Below are 22,961 nucleotides of genomic sequence, written 5' to 3' on the forward strand. Positions count from 1 at the left end.
GGCAAACCACACGTTCCTCAATCCCAGATGCACCACCACACACTCTCTCCTGGCCACACTGTATACCAGCAGTGGCCACCACACCGAGGGGGCACTGCTGTTCCTGGAAAGATGCCAGCCGTTGATTGGCCAAAAGGGCTTTCTGTTTCTGAGGCTGGAAGTCCCATCTCAACTCAGTTTGCAGCAACTTTAGCGAGTGAGTGGGAGAGATTTATTGCAGCCCCATTAAATCCAGAATTTAGATGTGTCTTTACCACGATATTACAGAGTCATTATGATCCTTTTGCTTTTGTAGTTATTTTAATCAACCGCATCATATGTTGAGACACATCTCTGGAGCAAGTAAAACTTGAACCCAGGCCTCCTGGCCCAGAGTTAGGGATACTACAACTGCACCACATAGCCCCCTAAACATTTCACTTTTGTATTCAATCCTAAAGTCCCGGCTTCTCTCTTAATGGTTGTTTTAGAACATAGAACATAGAACAATACAGCACAGAACAGGCCCTTCGGCCCACGATGTTGTGCCGAACATTTGTCCTAGCTTAAGCACCCATCCATGTACCTATCCAATTGCCGCTTAAAGGTCACCAAAGATTCTGACTCTACCACTCCCACAGGCAACGCATTCCATACCCCCACCACTCTCTGGGTAAAGAACCCACCCCTGAGATCTCCCCTATACCTTCCACCCTTCACCTTAAATTTATGTCCCCTTGTAATACTCTGTTGTACCCGGGGAAAAAGTTTCTGACTGTCTACTCTATCTATTCCTCTGATCATCTTATAAACCTCTATCAAGTCACCCCTCATCCTTCGCCGTTCCAACGAGAAAAGGCCTAGCACTCTCAACCTATCCTCGTACGACCTATTCTCCATTCCAGGCAACATCCCGGTAAATCTTCTCTGCACCCTCTCCAAAGCTTCCACATCTTTCCTAAAGTGAGGCGACCAGAACTGCACACAGTACTCCAAATGTGGCCTAACCAAAGTCCTGTACAGTTGCAACATCACTTCACGACTCTTGAATTCAATCCCTCTGCTAATGAACGCTAATACACCATAGGCCTTCTTACAAGCTCTATCCACCTGAGTGGCAACTTTCAAAGATCTATGAACATAGACCCCAAGATCCCTCTGTTCCTCCACCTCACTAAGAACCCTACCATTAACCCTGTATTCCGCATTCTTATTTGTCTTTCCAAAATGGACAACCTCACACTTGGCAGGGTTGAACTCCATCTGCCACTCCTCAGCCCAGCTCTGCATCATATCTAAGTCCCTTTGCAGCCGACAACAGCCCTCCTCACTATTCACAACTCCACCAATCTTCGTATCATCTGCAAATTTACTGACCCACCCTTCGACTCCCTCATCCAAGTCATTAATAAAAATTACAAACAGCAGAGGACCCAGAACTGATCCCTGCGGAACTCCACTTGTAACTGGGCTCCAGGCTGAATATTTACCATCTACCACTACTCTCTGACTTCGACCGGTTAGCCAGTTTTCTATCCAATTGGCCAAATTTCCCTCTATCCCATGCCTCCTGACTTTCCGCATAAGCCTACCATGGGGAACCTTATCAAATGCCTTACTAAAATCCATGTATACTACATCCACTGCTCTACCCTCATCCACATGCTTGGTCACCTCCTCAAAGAATTCAATCAGACTTGTAAGGCAAGACCTACCCTTCACAAATCCGTGCTGGCTGTCCCTAATCAAGCAGTGTCTTTCCAGATACTCATAAATCCTATCCCTCAGTACCCTTTCCATTACTTTACCTACCACCGAAGTAAGACTAACTGGCCTGTAATTCCCGCGGTTATCCCTATTCCCTTTTTTGAACAGGGGCACAACATTCGCCACTCTCCAGTCCCCTGGTACCACCCCCGTTGACAGTGAAGATGAAAAGATCATTGCCAACGGTACAGCAATTTCCTCTCTTGCTTCCCACATAATCCTAGGATATATCCCATCAGGCCCGGGGGACTTGTCTATCCTCAAGTTGTTCAAAATGTCCAACACATCTTCCTTCCTAACAAGTATTTCCTCTAGCTTACCAGTCCGTTTCACACACTCCTCTTCAACAATACGGTCCCTCTCATTCGTAAATACTGAAGAAAAGTACTCATTCAAGACCTCCCCTATCTCTTCCGACTCAATACACAGTCTCCCACTACTGTCCTTGATTGGACCTACCCTCGTTCTCGTCATTCTCATGTTTCTCACATACGCATAAAATGCCTTTGGGTTATCGTTGATCCTATCCGCCAAAGATTTTTCATGCCCTCTCTTAGCTCTCCTAATCCCTTTCTTCAGGTCCCTTCTGGCTATCCTGTATCCCTCCACAGCTCTGTCTGAACCCTGTTTCCTCAACCTTATGTAAGCCTCCTTCTTCCTCTTTATAAGACTTTCAACCTCCCTCGTCAACCAAGGTTCCCTCACACGATCATTTCTTTCCTGCCTGACAGGTACATACATATCAAGGACACGTCGCATCTGTTCCTTGAAAAAGTTCCACATTTCCACGACATCCTTCCCTGACAGCCTATGCTCCCAACTTATGCTCCTCAGATCCTGTCTTACAGCATCGTAATTACCCTTCCCCCAATTGTAAAACCTACCCTGTTGCACGCACCTATCTCTCTCCATAACCAAGGTGAAAGTCACAGAATTGTGGTCACCATCACCAAAATGTTCACCCACTAACAAGCCCATCACTTGTCCCGGTTCATTACCGAGTACCAAATCCAATATGGCCTCCCCTCTGGTCGGACAATCTACATACTGAGTTAGAAAAGCTTCCTGGACACACTGCGCAAACACCGCCCCATCCAATCTACTTGCTCTAAAGAGCTTCCAATCAATATTTGGGAAGTTGAAATTGCCCATGACTACTACCCTGTGGCTTCTGCACCTTTCCAAAATCTGTTTCCCAATCTGTTTCTCCACATCTCTGCTGCTATTGGGGGGCCTATAGTAAACACCCAACAAGGTGACTGCACCTTTCCTATTTCTGACTTCAGCCCATACTACCTCTAAAGGCAGATCCCCCTCGAACTGCCTTTCTGCTGCCGTTATACCATTTCTAATTAACAATGCCACCCCCCCCCCCCTTTTTTACCACCCTCCCTAATCCTACTGAAACATCTGTAACCAGGAGCCTCCAAAAACCATTCCTGTCCCTCTTCTATCCACGTTTCCGTGATGGCCACAATATCGTAGTCCCAGGTACCGATCCAAACTAAGATGGATTATTAAGAATTTACCAGTAGACCTAGATATTTTTGTGCCTCCTCAAATTAAGAATTTTATAACTAAAAGTGTCATTTTATTCTTTAGTCTTGTGTAATACCTCATGTAAACTGCATCTGCCACTAATAATCCCATTTTCTATGCTGCTTATATCATTCTATAATCTTCTATATTCTTCTTAACAGTTTTCTCCTCTCAATTTTGTACTATCATTTTATATCAACTGTCTTATGCCTGTCTGTATTATTTATATAGATGAAGCACAAAGTGATTTATTGGGCACTCCACTAGTCAATATCTGTAAGTCTGAGAAATATTCATTTAATGCTACATTTCCATCTGCCTTTTTAATCATCTCTCTCTATCCACATCTAATTAGAATATTACTAGACTCTGCTAATATCTTTATCCTTCATGATCCGAAAAAAGTAATTAACAGCAAAATTGACTGTTTGCAAAGTGCTACCATTTTCCAATGATTATTATTTTGTACTCTGTGTCTTATTATTACCTCAGTCAGGTCAAATAGGTTGAGAATATAATGTTATTCACACAATAGGGTTCATTATTAGCAACATGCATTATTTAAGAGAGGAAAAGCTAGTTTCACAACAAAGCCATTCAGAAATGTTACCACCATAATATCTGAACAAATGTCATTATTGGTTTAATTTAATGACTCATTTTACACCTAGCCTGAAATTATCGCTGATAAGGCAATTGTGATGTAAATGAATTTGAATTATTGTGTTTGCTGAGCAGCTTTGACAATTGTGATAGTCAAGTAATACTAACAATCACAAAGGGACAGAGATTAAATAATAATTAAATTTAAATCCCTTGTAATAGTTCACTGTCCAGCTCCTTACTGTACAGGAGACATTGTTTATAAAAATGCTTGTAGCAATTTGGAATGATCAACTTTTCATTGCTTCAAAGATGTGGGACATAAGGTTATAGAGATGTACAGGCATAGAAACAGACCCTTCGGTCCAACCCGCCCATGCTGAGCAGATATCCCAACCCACTCTAGTCCCACCTGCCAGCACCCGGCCCATATTCCTCCAAACCCTTCCTATTCATATACCCATCCAAATACCTTTTAAATGTTGTAATTGTACTAGCCTCCACTACTTCCTCTGGCAGCTCATCCATACACGTACTACCCTCTGTGTGAAAAAGTTGCCCCTTAGGTCTCTTTTATATCTTTGCCGTCTCACCCTAAACCTATGTCCTCTAGTTCTGGACTCTCCAACCCCAGGGAAAAGACTTTGTCTATTTATCCTATCCATGTCCCTCATGATTTTGTAAACCTCTATAAAGTCACCCCTCAGTCTCCGATGTTCCAGGGAAAATAGCCCCAGCGTATTCAGCCTCTCCCTATAGTTCAAATCCTCCAACCCTGGCAACATCCTTGTAAATCTTTTCTGAACCCTTTCAAGTTTCACAACATCTTTCTAATAGAAAGGAGACCAGAATTTCACACAGTATTCCAACAGTGACCTAACCAATGTCCTGTACACCTGCAACATGACCTCCCAACTCCTGTACTGAATACTCTGACCAATAAAGGAAAGCATACCAAATGCCTTCTTCACTATCCTATTTACCTGCGACTCCACTTTTAAGGAGCTATGAACCTGCACTCCAAGGTCTCTTTGTTCAGCAACACTCCCTAGGACCTTACCGTTGTAAGTCCTGCTAAGATTTGCTTTTCCAAAATGCAGCAACTTGCATTTATCTGAATTAAACTCCATCTGCCACTTCTCAGCCCATTGGCCCACCTGATCAAGGTCCTGTTGTAATCTGAGGTAACCTTCTTCGCTGTCCACTACACCACCAATTTTGGTGTCATCTGCAAACTTACTAACTATACCCCTTATGCTCACATCCAAATCATTTATATAAATGATGAAAAGTCGTGGACCCAGCACCGATTCTTGTGGCAGGTCCTGGGGTTTTATCCACCTTTATGCATTTCAAGACATCCAGCACTTCCTCCTCTGAAATATGGACATTTTTTAAGATGTCACCATCTATTTCTTTACATTCTATATCTTCCGTGTCCTTTTCCACAGTAAATACTGATGCAAAATACGCGTTTAGTATCTCCCCCATTTTCTGCGGCTCCACACAAAGGCCACCTTGCTGATCTTTGAGGGACCCTATTCTCTCCCTAGTTACCCTTTTGTCTTTAATGTATTTGTAAAAGCCCTTTAGATTCTCCTTAACTCTATTTGCCAAAGCTATCTCATGTCCCCTTTTTGCCCTCCTGATTTCCCTCTTAATTTTACTCCTACTTCCTTTATACTCTTCTAAGGATTCATTCGAATCTATCCTGTCTATACCTGACATACGCTTTCCTTTTTTTCTTAACCAAATCCTCAATTTCTTTAGTCATCCAGCATTCCCTATACCTACCAGCCTTCCTTTTCACCCTAACAGGAATATAATTTCACTGGACTCTCGTTATCTCATTTCTGAAGGCTTCCCATTTTCCAGCCATCCTTTTACCTGCGAGCATTTGCCCCAAGACCCATCTTGTGTCAGGAACAAGTTCTGGTGCGAAATTGCTAAGCATTAATTGATCAGATATAATCATGGTTTAGAAATTCTGCAAGGTTCAACTGAAAGAAAACATTCACTGAGAGAAAAACAAAATCATGCATTAAGAAAAACACTAATAAATTCCATCTTTTATCTTAAGCCTAGCCATGCAATACGTCCAGTTAAACTATCACTATCTCAATTTTTATTCATTCACGGGATGTGGGCATCGCTGGTTGGCCAGCATTTATTGCCCAGCCCAAGTTGTCCTTGAGAAGGTCTTGGTGAGCTGCCTTCTTGAGCTGCTGCAATCCATGTGATGTAGGTAGACCCACAATGCTGTTAGGGAGGTAATTCCAGGATTTTGATCAAGCAACACTGAAGGAATGGCAATATATTTCCAAGTCAGAATGGTGAGTGATTTAGAGGGGAACTTGCAGATGGTGGTGTTCCCATGTATCTCCACCCTTGTCCCTCTAGATGAAGTGGTTGTGGTTTGGAAGGTGCTGTCTAAGGAGCTTTGGTGAATTTCTGCAGTGCGCCATGTAGATAGTACACACTGCTGTTACTGATTGATGGTGGAAGGACTGAATGTTTGTGAATCAGGTGCCAATCAAGCCGGCTGCTTTGCCTTCGATAGTATCAATCTTCTTGAATGTTGTCGGAGCTGCATTCATCCAGGCAAGTGGGGAATATTTCATCACAGTCCTGACTTGTGCCTTGGAGATGGTGGACAGGCTTTGGGGAGTCAGGAGAGGAATTATGTTGTGATCTTGGGATGAAAGGGGTGATGTTGAAAGGAAGATGATAAAGAATAGGAGAAAAAAAATTGGAAAAATAATCAAAGGAATGAAGAAACTAGTAATAATAAAAGATGTGCAACTAATGATATCGCACGTTGCAATGTCCCTTGTAATCTGCTTAAAATAATTGCTTCTCACAGAAGGGTAATTGGACATTGGCACTTTCTGGTCTATATGGCACAGTTCCACATTAGCCATCCAGCAACAACAAGTAATACTTCATCATGCTAAATGAGAACAATCTGCACTGTGGAAAGTGAGACTACATTTTTAACTGAATTGGACAGATGATAAAGAAAAAGTCACAGGGACATGAATTTTATTTTGATTTTCCCAATTGAGGTTTCCAGAGATTTAATGTAGGGTAACGTTTAATGCAGGGGAAGGTTTAATGTAGATGAAACCCATCAATGTTCATAAAACAGTGGTGCAGTCAGCATCAGACACCAGACTGGAGAGTAACAAGATCCCAGCACCACAGCCTCCTGGCCCAGTTGCAAGATCCACAAATTAATCCTAATCACAAAGAGCAGGTTTGGTGAATGTCAGCCAGCGTGACAGTTCACTCAGAGGTCAATTAGCTAAATTGTGTGATGGATGCGGGATCAATTGAAGCTTTCACAGTGAAATTAGACAATGTTCACAAAATGAAGAACAGTCAGGGCTACCTGGCAAATGGAAATGGGCCAGGTGTTCTGCTGCTTCAGAGGGCCAGTATGGACACAATGGGCCAATTGGCCTCTTTCGGTGCTGTGGAGAAAGTGAGGACAGCAGATGCTGAAGATCAGAGTTGAGAGTGTGTTGCTGAAAAAGCACAGCAGGTCAGGCAGCATTCGAGGAGCAGGAGAATCGACGTTTCAGGCATAAGCCCTTGACCAGGAAGCTAGCTCTCAGAGTGAACAGAACCTCTGACACTACTGTTTATAGTTGTCAGCGAGGGCTCCCTGATTGGACCAGATTAACAGATCCAATGAGGGAACTCAAATTCTATGAGGCCCACCTGGCTGAGCTTGCTACACACATCTGGAAGCTGCTACAGTGGCTATAGATGCACCAAGAGAAGGACTTTGTTACTAGAAAGCTTAGTTATCATCTGCATAATGACCAGGAAACCTAGACCACCATTTGTAAGCTGCAATCCTGCACCACTTCTCACACAAAGCAGCTTCAGAGCCACTATTACCTTGCAGAATACGGTTTCAGACAGTTATATTAAACAAAGGCCAGAACACACATTAGAGCCATAGAATCCCTATAGTGTGGAAACAGGTAATTTGGCCCGACAAGTCCGCATCAACCCTCCAAAGAGTAACCCACCCAGACCCATTCTCCTACCGTATTACTCTACATTTACCACTGACTAATGCACCTCACCTACATGTCCCTGAACACCATGGGCAGATTAGCATGGCCAATTCACCTAACCTACACTAGAACATAGAACAATACAGCACAGAACAGGCCCTTTGGCCCACGATGTTGTGCCGAACTTCTAACCTAGATTAAGTACCCATCCATGTACCTATCCAAATGTCGCTTAAAGGTCGCCAATGATTCCGACTCTACCACTCCCACGGGCAGCGCATTCCATGCCCCCACCACTCGCTGGGTAAAGAACCCACCCCTGAGATCTCCCCTATACCTTCCACCCTTCACCTTAAATTTATGTCCCCTTGTAACACTCTGTTGTACCCGAGGAAAAAGTTTCTGACTGTCTACTCTATCTATTCCTCTGATCATCTTATAAACCTCTATCAAGTCACCCCTCATCCTTCGCCGTTCCAACGAGAAAAGGCCGAGAACTCTCAACCTATCCTCGTACGACTTCCTCTCCATTCCAGGCAACATCCTGGTAAATCTTCTCTGCACCCTCTCCAAAGCTTCCACATCTTTCCTAAAGTGAGGCAACCAGAACTGCACACAGTACTCCAACTGTGGCCTAACCAAAGTCCTGTACAGTTGCAACATCACTTCACGACTCTTGAATTCAATCCCTCTGCTAATGAACGATAATACTCCATAGGCCTTCTTACAAACTCTATCCACCTGAGTGGCAACCTTCAAAGATCTATGTACATAGACCCCAAGATCCCTCTGTTCCTCCACCTGACTTAGAACCCTACCATTAACCCTGTATTCCGCATTCTTATTTGTTCTTCCAAAATGGACAACCTCACACTTGGCAGGGTTGAACTCCATCTGCCACTCCTCAGCCCAGCTCTGCATCATATCTGCATCATACACTAATCGTTGGATTGTGGGAGGAAACCAAAGCATCCAGAGGAAATCCACGCAGACATGGGGAGAACGTGCAAACTCCACACAGTCGCCCGAGGCTGGAATCGAACCCAGGCCCTGGCACTTTGAGGTAGCAGTGCTAACCACTGAGCCACTGTGCCACCCACCATCAGCAAAGCATTTGAATTTGATAGAATCACAGCTGTGCCTGTGCCCTTGAAGTTGAGCAACTAAGAGGGGCTAGAGGAGGCAGGGGTTTGGGTCCCCCTCTTAGCTTCAACTGACTATTTCAAGATCACCATTTGGAATGAGCTTTGTAGAGTATGTTTCCGATACTGTCTGTCAGCCAGTGAAAAGCAGGAGGAGACGTAGAGTGGAGAAAGTTCCTTGCTTTTTAATATGCAAATAGTGTGGAAAGACTCATCCAACTTTCCAAATGATTGTTGCTGTCAATTTATTTTTCTATTATCTGAAAAACTTTAAAATCTTGTACTAAGGTGGAAATGTAGAGCTTTTTACAGTTTTGAAAAGAAACACAATTAACCAAAAGTTGTATATCTTAAACTAGGTTAGTGACAGAAGATAAAGAGAACATTGAACAATGAAGTATAGATCAATCACCTTTTATTAAAACTGTGTGATTGAAAAGATGTCGCACTTGGCTACATTTCAACAACTTATTCAGTTCCATGGAACAGAGCTTAACAGAAACCTCTCTCATCCCCAAACAGGTCGTTTAATGCTTTATCTGAGCATTGCTGCTTTTTGAAAAAGCATTATGCTCAGTTTTGTGACACTTTGATTAATGAGAGTGGAATTAATATATCTCAGTAGGCCTCATGGGAGGTTGCTCTCTGACTTTTATGGTGTAAGTCTTATCTCTCTGCATTGCTATTGGTGGCATTATCAGTATCATCTGAAACGTATCCCTTCTGCTTCCTATTTCATCCCTTCTGCCTCAAAATCGTTTCTATTTCCTCTCTTCATCTCAGTGCTGTTGTTTTGACTTGAATTGCTGTGTGTTCAGATTGTAATCCTATGAAGTTTTATACTTCCTTAAATAATTCTCTCAAAACATAAAGTTGTGGCTTCAGTTTGTATCATTTTCTTCATCAGACTACCAGCTTCATTTCAGTACAAATTCCCAGGCCCCAGTGTTGCATGTTTCATGAGGGATCTGAATGATCTATAGAAGGTAATTTTCCACAAACAAAAACAGAACGTGCTGGAGAAACTTGGCAGGTCTAACAGCATCTGTGAAGAGAGCAATATAGTTATCATTTCAAGTCCTGAAACCTGGCAGGAATCAGCTGTCCAACAAGGCAAAGGGGCCTTGGCCTGTTACCATAAAGAGCAGCTAATTCCCAGCAACAGTGTTAGACCCGGTGTTGAAAATGGATGCTGCAGTGCAATATGGATAGCAGGAAACAGTGTTACAATGTGACAAGGACCAATCAACAACATTACAGGCTCATTACCTGAATTGAATTGAATTTATTGTCACGCGTACCGAGGCACAGTGAAAAGCTTTGTCTTGCAAGCAATGAAGGCAGATCACAAAGTTAAATAGCATTGATAAGTAAATAGTAGGTAAACAGAGGCACAAACAGAAACACAGGTACAGGCGCATGTTAAGAGTTTGTGAGTCCATTCAGTATTCTAAAAGAGTAGGTTAGAAACTGTTTCGAAACTGGCTGGTGTCTGTGTTCAGGCTTGTGTACTTTCTCCCCAATGGTAGAGGTTGTAGAAAAACATTGCCAGGGTGAGATGGATCTTTGAGAATGCTGGTAGCCTTTCCTTGACAGCGGGCCTGGTAGATGGATTCTATTGATGGGAGGTTTGTGATTGTCCGGGCTGAATTCACCACTCTCTGTAACCATCTCTGATCTTGAATGGGGGTACAGTTGCCATACCAGGTAGTGATACATTCAGACAGAATGCTTTCGATGGCGCACTTATAAATGTTAGCAAGGGTATTCGCCGTCATGCCAAATTTCCTCAGCTGCCTGAGGAAGAAAAGATGTTGTTGGGCCTCTGTAACCACATGAAGAGTCCAAGAAAGCTGGTTGTGGATGACCACTCCCAGGAGCTTGACACTCTCCACTCATTCCACCTCTGTGCTGTTAGTGTGTAGGGGGCATAAGTAACATCCCACCAAAAGTCAATAATGAGTTCTTTGGTTTTGCCGGCATTGAGAGTGAGGTTGTTCTCAGTGCATCATTTTTCCAGATCTTCCATCTCCCGTCTGTAGTCTGTTTTGTTGCCATTTGAAATTCGACCGACTATGGTGGTGTCATCAGCAAACTTGTAAATGGCATTGTCTGGTATTTGGTGACGCAGTCATGGGTATACAGTGAGTACAGTGAGTACCTCTTCCGGTATTCTGGTTGCAGAGGGATAAGTGTTAATTCTTCTTCACAATTGACCTATGCAATCTGTTATGCCAATGGAAGCCACATTATGTTCCAAGCTCCAGGCCTCATTAATATTCATGTGGGTCAAATAGTCATTTTATGGGATGTTTCACATTTTCCAGCATCTGTGGAGAGCAAGCAAAGAGTGTGTACTATCCGCTTCCTGGAGGTGGCAAAGATGTTGGTGAGGAGGGCACATAATTGAGCAAGACGACCCTGGAGAAGGTATTCATCCCTGTCTTGCCACCTCAGCAACTAAGTGCTAGGTAGAAAGGTCCATGAGCAACCTCTTGACCTGCCACCGATTAAGCCCCTTAAGTTGTCTATTGCCAGTCATTTAAAGATCGCACCACCACCTACTCAATCACTTGCTGTCCCTGCAGGAAAGCAAAAGTGTCTGGTTTCCCAGGAGAATGGGGTGACCTGCCTTCACGGTTTGAAGTGGAGTTGGCTCAGTTAGCCTCAATATGGACCAAGCAGGAGCAGGAATGGGGGAGCGGGCGGAGCAAGAGGATGGTTGTCAATGAAACTCCTCTCCCTGCAAAGACAGTCAATTAGCTTCGTGCTATTTAAGCCCATAAAGTTTGGGTCTCCAGTGACGATCTCTGGGAGGGTGAGACTTCATTATTGAGGCCAGTGATTCAACAAGAAAATCTCCAGCGAGCTTTCTAGTGGTTGATTGAAGCTTGATCCACTGAGTTTTCTTGGCAGTGAGGGGAGGGGAGTCATGTATCCCCGAAAGGTGCCTGTTCCCACAATTGGTGTATCCATCATTAAATCTGGACAAGAGGTACTAATTCATGTCTGTGACTTTTCATAAGGGAGGGCTGACGAGGATTGCAGTGCAGAGTAGGAGGAGTGTAAGGAGCCTGGAATAGCATGTTTTAAGTCTAAGGCAACATTTTCTCTTTTTGATCTAAAAGATCGTTTACATGGAGCGGTATTTGAGGTGTGGATACATTTCAATGCAAAGCTAAATAAGCATATGTGGGATGAAATATTATTATGGTCTTGGGTTAAATTCTGTGGGTTAGTAAATTCCATATACTTTGGCATCTTCCTTCCAGTAGGCTTTACTGAGCACAGCGTCCTGTGGTGCACACTCTAGTTAAAATTCCATGGCAGTTTGGTTGTGCACTAGGGCTAATCTAGGCCCAGAATCGTCTTAGACTCTGGGGTGCTGCATGTTTTCAAACAAGGAAAGATGGGATTTAACGTGGTTAATAATTTGGGTATTTTAACAACTTATTGGGTTAATCGATTTAATTTCTTCCAGAGAAATCTGCTGAAGTTTTACAAGATGATCATTCCGAAGAAGGTAGAAGTATAAAAGTGCAGAGCTGCTAATTGTTTGCCATTAATTTCTGGCCAGATTTACACACAATTTTGGGGGTTCTGAAATAAAAGTTTAAAATCTAAATTCCATTGTACAATAGGACTAATTAACCTGATTGAATCAACTTTTAAAATTTGGTTATGCGATGATTTATTCACTTTATTAATCCTATTATAATGCATGTTTCTGAGAAGTAAAGCCTTGCTGCACACAATTCATCAGAAAGCCGAATTTTCAAAATGTATTCATTTATTTTGCTTTTGAATGCACTATTTTTGAGAAGCAATGTGGAAAAATGAGATAACAAGTTATAAGTAAGACGGATGCGTTTAGCAAAATAAAATGTAATTGCTGTGTGAAGATTGGACAGACCAGTCAGGGAGTTGACTAATCCGTGACAAAAGCTGACTCTCATGCACAGAAAGTGGCATACTCTACAGCAAACAGTCATTAAAGCAGACAGAAAATCATTTTAAAAAGGGGAACTTCAGAATATGGGGACTGAGCTGCAAATTGGGATTAAACTTTATCTCTCATGTGCAAACAATTCTTAATGGGCCAATTATCTTTTATTTCTTTGCTACAACCTTCTAGGAGATTAGCATAATGTATCCTCATAATTTGTGCCATTTATTATAAACGCTAACGCTCCCTAATTGAGTGCAAACTGATTGATCAAATGTTTACGCTGAGGAAGCAAAACAGTACATTAAATGAAGTAAGTTTAACTTCCCAGGGAAACTCATGCTCATCATTCTAAGGGGTAAAACAACTATATGATTGTCTCTTCAATAATTGTACAAATGGACGCTGGAGTTGAAAAGTGTGGTGCTGGAAAAGCTCAGCAGGCCAGGCAGCATCCGAGGAGCAGGAGAATCGACGTTTCGGGCATAAGCCCTTCTTCAGGAATGAGGCTCATTCCTGAAGAAGGGCTTATGCCCGAAACGTCGATTCTCCTGCTCCTCGGATGCTGCCTGGCCCGCTGTGCTTTTCCAGCACCACACTTTTCAACTCTGGTCTCCAGTATCTGCAGTCCTCACTTTTTCCAAATGGACGCTGCACAATTCCAGAGAAAAAAACATTTCTGGTACCCATTTTAAATGCTGGCAACAATATATTAGGGCCATAAAAATAATTTTGATGTGGTTGACAGTAAGTGGTACCAATTGGCCAGTAGGTGTGACAGATGAATGGGAAACCTGCCAAACACAGCCACAGACTGTAAGTAGAGGATGTAGCACAAACATGTACAGTTCTAGAAAGGCCGACTGATAACAGGCCACTTGTTCTCCTGTGCCCAATCCTTAGTACAGACTGTGCAATACGAGGGAGTGTTTTCAAGAGTTTGACCCACTACTGCACTGTCTGCTCATGTATTCTACATGAGGGAGATGAATAATTAACTTTTTTTTTATTTACAAACATTGTCCTTCTCATTTGCTCCTCTGCTCAAAATAAATGAGCAACATTCCAGAATATCACATAAGACATTACATTCTGCATTGCTTAATGTTGGCTGGTTGCAGTCCACAGATAATGTTCCCATAGCCTGAACAGAACTGATTCCCACACAGCATTTCCTTGTTTGTGCTCTGCCTTATTCCTTGCCTCATAGCATGTGGATGTATGTATGCCATATGGTCTGCACTGACCCAAGAGGGCATTTCGCTGCCACCTTTCAAGCTCAGAAGTCACACGACATCAGGTTATAGTCCAATAGGTTTTATTGAAATCTCAATCTTTCCGAGCACTGCTCCTTCAACAGGTGAAGTCACTTGTTGAACTATGACCTGGTGTCATGTGACTTCTGACTTTGTCCACCCCAGTTCCAACACCAGCACCACCACCTCATGGTGACTTTTCAAGGGCAGTTAGAAATGGGCAACAAATCCAGGTCCTGCAGGTGATGCTCAAATTACAAGAAATAGTTTTGAAAAATTACTTTTTGCTTTCGCAGCTATTCCTCCTTATGCGCACCTTACACATCCCATTCTTTAATTCCCTTACCCATTTTGACAAGAAGAATAGATGAGCTGATTACTATTTAAATGGAAAAGCTTTGGGCACCATGATTTTGTGGTTTTCCCTCAAAGTCATCCACCCCTAACCTGGTACGGTGGCTCAGTGGTTAACACTGTTGCCTCACCAAGCCAAGGACCCGAGTTTGATTCCAGCCTTGGGTGACTATCTGTGCGGAGTTTGTACATTCTTCCTGGGTTTTCTCCCACTATCCATAGATGTGCTGGTTAGGTGAACTGGCTGTGCTAAATTGCCCATAGTGTTCAGGGATGTGTAGGTTAGGTGCATTAGTCACGGGAAAATGTAGAGGAATGGGTCTAGGTAGGTTAGTCTTTGGTGGGTCAGTGTGGACTTGCTGGGCCAAATAGCCTGTTTCTACATTTTTTTAGATTCCCTACAGTATGGAAATAGGCCCTTCGGTTCAACAAGTCCACACCGACCATCCGATGAGAAACCCTATATTTACCCCTGACTAATGGCCAATTCATCTAACCTAGCTTCATTCCTGATGAAGGGCTTTTGCCCGAAACATCGATTTTCCTGCTCCTCGGATGCTGCCTGACCTGCTGTGCTTTTCCAGCACCACTCTAATCTAGAGTCTGATCTTCAGCATCTGCAGCCCTCACTTTTGCCTAATTCACCTAACCTGCCAATCTTTGGATAGTGGGAGGAAACCCACGCAGACACGGGGAGAATGTGCAAACTCCACACAGACAGTCACCCAAGGCGGGAATCAAACCTGGGTCCCTGGTGCTGTGAGGCAGCAGTGCTAACCATTGAGCCACCGTGCCACCCCAAACATTGGAGGGATTCTATGAACTCAGTTGTATTGCTAACTATATAGGTATTGAAAATTTCATAGTGTTAGACATCTCCAAGGAGTTTTTAGTTTCCTGGACCTTCTGTCTCCTTTCCTTTTGACGAAGTCACCCATTCTCCTGCCATGTCTACACTCTTTCCTATAGATTGACACTAGGCCCTCCGCTGTCCCCTTCTTGGTTATGATGAGCAAGCCATTTTCTCCCAGAATCCTCCTCAGTCACTTCTCACTACTGCCCTCTGTTGATGTGCATTGATAAAGCGGAGGGTAAAATGGATTGAAAATAAAAATACTGCAGATGCTGAAAACAAGAACAAAGTGGAAACATTCAGCAGGTTAGGCAGCATCTCTAGAGAGAAACGGTGTTTACATTTCAGGGTAATGACTTTTCATCAGTTCTTCCAAGCCTTTTCATTGTTCTTGTCATAATAAAGTATGACCTTTGACACAATTTGATGTCTCAAATAGACTCATACCATAACATGCAATTGATTATGGGTGGGCCTCAGATATATATGGCCCAGATCATCTCGGAACTGGTTGAAATTTGTCACTATGACCCTGCAACACACTCAGCCAATGCTTTGCTAATCAACATAGCTTCCAATGTAATGTCAGTCAACATGATTATAAGTACAAAATTGGTGGCAATGAAATAAATCCAAAGAATCAGAACTATTTTGACATTTATATTCTTTCAATTGTCTGTATTTATATGGTTCTTCATTCACCAACATTCTCTTGTACACAGGGTTAGTACAGGAATTGGTTGACTTTGTTGTCTTTCCACAGAAAAAGGGCAACTTTTTGACAAACACATCCAAGACAATGGATCATCCACTGAAGCTTCTTCTGTGCCAGCTTGGGTCACCATGGCTAGGCAAAAGCAGAAAGGGTATCAGGTGCAGCATTTTGGCAAGCAAGATAAAATGCCAGCCCAGGAAACCAAAGCTACTGCCGATGGTAAAGGAGTGGATAAGGTAAAGTTGTGTAGTGCTGTCTCCTTCATTCCTTTTTTATATACACACCACATTATACTGCTCATCAATCACTCCATTCTGAAATTGGTTCGGTACACCAAATAAAGATTAGACTGATGTTCTTCATTAATCTTAAGGACAAAATCAATACTATAAAAGTTTCTTGTTAGGAATCTGTGGCCATGATGTTGAATTCTGGACTCCTAAAGTTTTGCATGTTGTGATTTTGTTTTCAGTTCTTGGTTCCAATTGAATGACTGTTTAAATATAATATGAACAATAATGAGCAATGTACCACACTAAAAAAGAATTCAAACCAATTAAGCTCAGTTTGAATATTCCTATCAGGAATTCTGCCTAATGTAGGTGAGAAAGTGATTATTAAAATTGTATTTCTGATATGAAAACTTTAAATGTTTAATGCAAGTCACAGAGTCATACAGCATGGAAACAGACTCTTCGGTCTAACTCATCCATGCCAACCAGACATCCCAATCTGACAAGTCCCATTTGCCAGAATTTGGCCCATATCCCTCCAAACCCTTTTCTATTCAGGTATCCATCCAGATACTTTTTAAATGTTGTAATCGTACCCACATCCACCACTTGCTCCGGCAGCTGGTTCCATACACACATCACCCTCTTATGTGAAAAAGTTATTCCTCAGGTACCTTTTAAATCTTTATCCTCTCACCTTAAACCAATACCCTCAAATTTTGGATTCCCCCACCATAGGAACAAGACCTTACTTATTCGCCCTATCCATGCCCCTCATGATAAATGAATTAGAGAACATCAAAGCTAGTCATATAAAGATTAACCAGTAGGAAATAAATCTTGTCTGATTAGACTTTCCTCTAGGTACAGTGGATATGTTGGTTTGCCCCTTAAATTGGTGTTCTTGCAAGTTGTTCTGATGAGAGCAAGATGAAAAGCTTTGACAAAATGTACCTTTTTTCAACAACACCATAAGAACATTTTGACCAACATTAAAAAAGGAATAGGCAAGGTTTCTCACCATCAGCTCATACTTATAAAATTATTCCTTATGGGTAAACAGCAGTTGTCATTTCAATTATATTCCTTCGTTTTACATTTTAGACAGAGAACCAGGTTCCCGAGATGCTTATAAATGCATGTTTTCCTGTAGGAACCAGTAATTTTACTGCTCTCGTCAGCATAAAGTGGTCATTTCTCCTCATCTAATAATGTGCACAAATAGACTGAGCCATGCATACACAGACTTTCTAATCTTTAATTCATTTTATTTAAAATGTAAATTCAAAAGATAAATGCAGAAGCAGATCCTGATATAAATAGAAGAACCTGTTCTAAGCAATGATGCTATCCTCCCATGAAAGATGATTAAAGGTTGTTAAATGACAGGGTTGTGAAGAAAACAACTATGAGAATGACTGCACGGGATTTGTATGGGATAAACTTTGTGGATAAGATGGTCTTAACCACCCCATTTTATATGTTCATAGATTAAGTCAAACAATGAATGAAGCAGACTGGCGTGTGCTAATGTTACATAGTGATCCACTGCAAAGGCCAAAGCTCTCGAACATGGGTTCAAATCCCACCATGACAATTCATCAAATTTGAATTTAATTCGTGCATCTCAAAAGCAAAGCTAATATTTATGATAATCAACAACTAACATTGATTGTTGTGGAGGCCCATTTGGTTCACTGTTGCACTATAGAGAAGGAAATCAGCCATTCTTACCCCAGCTGGCCTACATTTCACTTGCAATGTCTGGCAGCATCTGTGAAGAGAGATGTAGAATTAATGTTTTGAATCTGGTTTGAGTCTTGTTCAGGAGAGTCTGAAGAAGAGTCATACCTGACTTGAAGTGTTAACTCCATTGCTTTCTCCACAGATGCTGCCAGACCTGCTGAGGTTGTTCAGCAATTTCTGTGTTTGTTTTTGAATTCCAGCATCCATAGTATTTAGCTTTTATTGTCAAAATGTGGTTAACTCTTAGCTGCCCTCTGAGCAAGGGCATTCAAGAATGGGCAACAAATGCCCATATACTGTAAACAAATGGCAGCGAATGGGTATATTCTGTGCATGCATTATATTTATACACCTCTTACAGTACCTCCCAAATGTTCTTTGCCTTTTCAACGTGTACCACTTATCATTAGAAACTAAAAGGACCCATAACCCAGACAGTAGGAGTGCTATCAAATCTGACCAGTCTTGGCATCGTGGTAATTTGAGTTGACTATATTGACCTCATTTATGCGGCTGCTATCAATTAAAAGTGAAGCCTACTCCAGACATGCCCATTAATTTATGCTCCCCACAAAAAGATATCTGCCATGCAAAGAGATAAAGTCAGTGCTACTGTCAATTTGCAGCAGAGTGGAAATCCATCCACACGACAGTGATTTAAGATTTGGCAAGGTTTTAATAATTCATCACAGAGTCAAAATATTTCCAACACTGCTGATCTTTATAAACTGAGCAGCTCAAGCAAGATTAACTTCTGGCAAACAGAGACTGTTTGCAAGTGTCAGCCCAACAAGATTCAAATGTTTAACATTTTCAGGAGTACATGTGTGTCTCCCAGGCTTTGAGGCACCGCTGCAGCAGAATGTAATGAGGACAGTAAGATTAATATCCTTTCCTCCTTGAACTTTTCAGCATATCAAAAGACTTGTTTTCACTAAACTAGGGATTCTGGCTTCCTAACAATAATTTTTAATGAAAAGCAGCCTGAGGTTGGTAGTCAATTGAAGAATGCAGCTCTCATTTATACTGCACAATTTGTTACAGCACAATTATTTACTGACACCTAAATAGAGCTTATAATTAGGAACACTATGTGGGAGGAATATGATTTACATCAACTGTTGCCAAGCAGTTGAAGGGAGTGGTTGAAAAGTAGGCCTTATTTCCCACAGTAATGAAATGAGCAGCGTTTGTGCACTTCCTCCTGTAATTACTAATTCAACTGTGACGGAAATACGATATGTTGTGTTTTGGAATTTGGATTTAAATGAGAAATAGATGGATATGAGTCAGCTCTATGAAGGTCATTTTTTAAACAGGTCAGAAAGCAATTTGGAAGAGTGCACTAAGTACGTCAATGCCAGGAAATCAAGGGACTACAGTCACTGCCTGATAGGACCCCTACACTGATAATAGATATAAGGTTTTCACTGCTGAATTTACAACGGACCAGAAAGCCATTAGATTAGTTTTGACTTCAGAATAGGAGGCTCAAGGTCTCAGTTCAGAAAAACTGAGAGCTCGGATCAGAAAAGAGGACAGTTTCTTTAGCAGGAGTGACCCATTCGGCCCTTCAAGCTTGTTCCAAACAAGACGTACATTTTAGGGGAGCCAAAGTGTTTTCATTTATGGAGCTTCTGCATTTTAATAGCTTGGATTGAAATTGTCAAGTTGTTAAACTTTAAAAAGTTTAGACCATCAGATTTATGAAAGATTTATGCCAGAGGCCTTGGAAAGGGATCGTGAAACTGTTTCCACAGTCCCAAGGAAAAACACAGAGGGTGAAGTTAGTTAACAAAAGTTTACCATTAAAATCAGAGTAAAATTTCTCTGGAATGGAGTAAAGGGCTGAAGGACAAGTTGAAATTTTTTTCATTTTTTTTGTTAAAATTTTCCTAATTGTCTTATGTTTATATATAGCTTTGATGTTTTTATGCTGTTTGTTTAACACATTTGTGTTCTGTTGTTAAAGAAAATCTGCAGATTTATGTGAATACATTTCAGTGATTAACTACCATAATAACCAACTATAAAAATTAAACATCTGACCTATCAAGACAGGTTTCATTCCGGAATCTAATGTGTCCAACTATTATCATCAACTGGGATCTCTTATCATCACAAATGGTTGTTAGCCTTTCAATAACATCTGTGTGATTGTAGCCCAGGTAGTTTAAACAGGAAGCCTGAACATAATAAAGACTATTATTATAGCACTGTTATTCTTATATGATTTTTCTATGATATTATATTAAATGAACATGATTAATACAACCTGGTTATCTCAAGGTGATTGACCATTATTATCAGGCTCTGAACTTTCACAGTATCAAGGAACTATAAGTTTTAGAAGGAGAGTGTTCTACCTTTATACTGCAGAATGGCTTTGGGCTGTGCAAATGCATTTCTTCTAGTTATTGTTATGATCCCAGCTGATGTTATTTTGGGTGTCAAGTCTTGGACTGAAATCTAGTTTCTTAGATCATAGTTTACTTTTATTTTATTTAACAAGGTGGGCTTTCACAGAATCACAAGTCCGCAATGCTGCAGATTTGGATTTAACAATAAACCAAAAGTTTATTATGCAAAATTAAATAAAACAGAAATAGAGTAAACCAAACTATTTACTTTATAAGTGAAAAGATTCAAAGCGCACAGTAAAAGATAATCCCATGTATCCCAACAGCATCATTTTACAGTATCCAAATAACAGAGAGAATTTCCTTCTCTCTCACTTTTGTAGGTTTGACTTGTTTGAATCTTTTGATTCCTGATCTTAAGAGTTTAATAGCCTTTTTCTTGATGGCTCACACAACTTATCTTATACATTCTCAGCTTCAAATAATCCCTTCAGGGTTCTAACTAAACACACCTGGTCAGAATGTTCAACTAAAACCCTTACACTGAGGTTACCAATTTCCTAACTGTTCTGAACTATCTCCTTTCTTCAGGAGAAACTGTAATTACTTCTAACTCCAAACATGACTTTTTTAGCTGAAACCACAAAGCATTACAAACTCTCAGGTTTCCACCTAAGCAAAAAAAAAAGTATTCCTAATTCTTTTAAATCAAATAATGCTTTTTAGTATTTTATCTGTCCAACTGTAAAACTCTCACAATGCAAACAAATCCCCTTCATCACTCCAGGGACTACCTCTCATACTGTTTAAAAAAGTTGCCTCCAGAAATACCAACAAATTAATGTGACTTTGCTTTAATCCTTAATTAGATGTTGAGAGACCATTTGGTATGTGGGATTAATGATGTATTCATGCAAAAGGCACGCGCACGCACACACACACCTTACAGGACGTTATGGATGATCCCACCAACTGAGGTCATTCCTCCACCTCATGATGATCTGCTCATGAAACTTCCTAACTTTCACCATTATCTCTCATGCAGGCTTATTATTGTCCTATGGTGGCTCTCCACCTATCCTTAAGTGTTTGATTCCTTGCAGGTTGCTTACAAACAGAATATGTTATCTGTATGTTTATGTTTTGTTCAGGGGTGCTGTGTCACAGGGCATTATAACTTGATGTAGACAGGGAGAGCCTGATGGGAGAATGGTCAAGAATCTAATACACAGCAAGTCCTTTCTTTTAATAAATGCCTAATCACATTGAACGTAGAAATCCTGGTCATCATGCAGCCTCTAGATTCTGAAGTTAAGAATAGACACTACTGGATGAAGTAGTGCTGTATGAACACTTAATGCATTTGTTTAACATTGCTGTGATAACTATTGTAAAAGAGCATGTGGTCCATGGATATTAGTCACATAAAAGAGGCCATATAGGTAGAAACCAAAAACACTAAATGGGCAAACACACACTTAGGTGTATACTCTTGCTGCCGAATCAGGAAGAAACAGAGGATCAAATATGTAATCAAATTTCAAAGGAGTGTAAAAATAAGAAAACAGTAATAGGAGTTTTTAAGAACCAAATATTAACTGGGATAGATTTATGTAAGGAGGGAGCAAAATTCTTAGATTGCATCCAATGGAACGTTTTTAACTAATATATAGAAATCAAAACAAGCAGGTAGTTCTGGATCTAAGATTCGAAATCAGACTGGGTAGGTGGAACGCGCATCAGTAGACAGTGATTATAACCCCTTAAGTTTAGAATAGTTTATGGAGAATGATAAAGATGGAGCAGGAATAAAAGGTTCTAATTTGGGGGAAAGGCAAATTTTGCTAAGATTTGATTTGGCTCAGTGGACTAGAAACAGCTACTTGCACATAAAACTGTCTAAGTAGTGAGAGGCATTTGTGGAGAAATTAGCGAGAGTACAGGCAAATACATTTCTGTTAAGACAGGGGTGAGACCAAGACTGAAGGAGCCTGGATGTTAAAGGTTAGGATTTTAAAAAGTGGAGAAGCTTATGACATTTACTGAGGACTCAATATGGCAGAGGCGCTACCGTAAAGTACAGGAAGAACATGAAAGAGGAAATTACAAAAGCAAAGAGAGTGCATAAGAAAGTAATGGTGGGCAGAATAAAGGAAAACACCAATGGGTTCTTTTATAGATAGTATAAAGAATAACAGAACCATTACCCCTTAGGGTCTATAGAGGTAATGTGTATGTGGAGCTGGAAACCACAGGCACAGTCCTCCATGAATGCTTTATGTCAGTCTTCACAATGAAAAATGATGACGCAGGTATAGATATCAAGGTGGAGGACAATGAAAAATAAGAAAAAAAATTACCATAGAGAGAGTAAGATAGTGCGAGAATGTTTAAAAGCCTTAAAAATGGATAAATCTATACTTAGGATCATACAATCCCA

At 41.1% G+C, this 22,961-nt stretch overlaps 1 protein-coding gene across 5 annotated transcripts in view; it reads left to right on the plus strand.

Moving 5' to 3' along the window:
- Nucleotides 1-22,961, plus strand: part of LOC122550867 (CRACD-like protein) — a 203,279-nt gene that overhangs the window by 172,956 nt on the left and 7,362 nt on the right. For 4 of the 5 annotated variants that reach the window (XM_043692229.2, XM_043692230.2, XM_043692228.2 and 1 more), the window contains exons 9-10: nucleotides 12,540-12,581; nucleotides 16,231-16,418. In XM_043692229.2, coding sequence (XP_043548164.2) covers nucleotides 12,540-12,581; nucleotides 16,231-16,418 — 230 coding nt within the window. The remainder of the gene's footprint in view (nucleotides 1-12,539; nucleotides 12,582-16,230; nucleotides 16,419-22,961) is intronic. The other variant, XM_043692227.2, reaches the window with a different exon arrangement.

The sequence above is a fragment of the Chiloscyllium plagiosum genome, unplaced genomic scaffold, assembly GCF_037043375.1.
Source record: "Chiloscyllium plagiosum isolate Xiang-an unplaced genomic scaffold, Cpla_swu_hap1 HiC_scaffold_6, whole genome shotgun sequence".
In the NCBI taxonomy this organism is placed as follows: Eukaryota; Metazoa; Chordata; class Chondrichthyes; order Orectolobiformes; family Hemiscylliidae; genus Chiloscyllium; species Chiloscyllium plagiosum.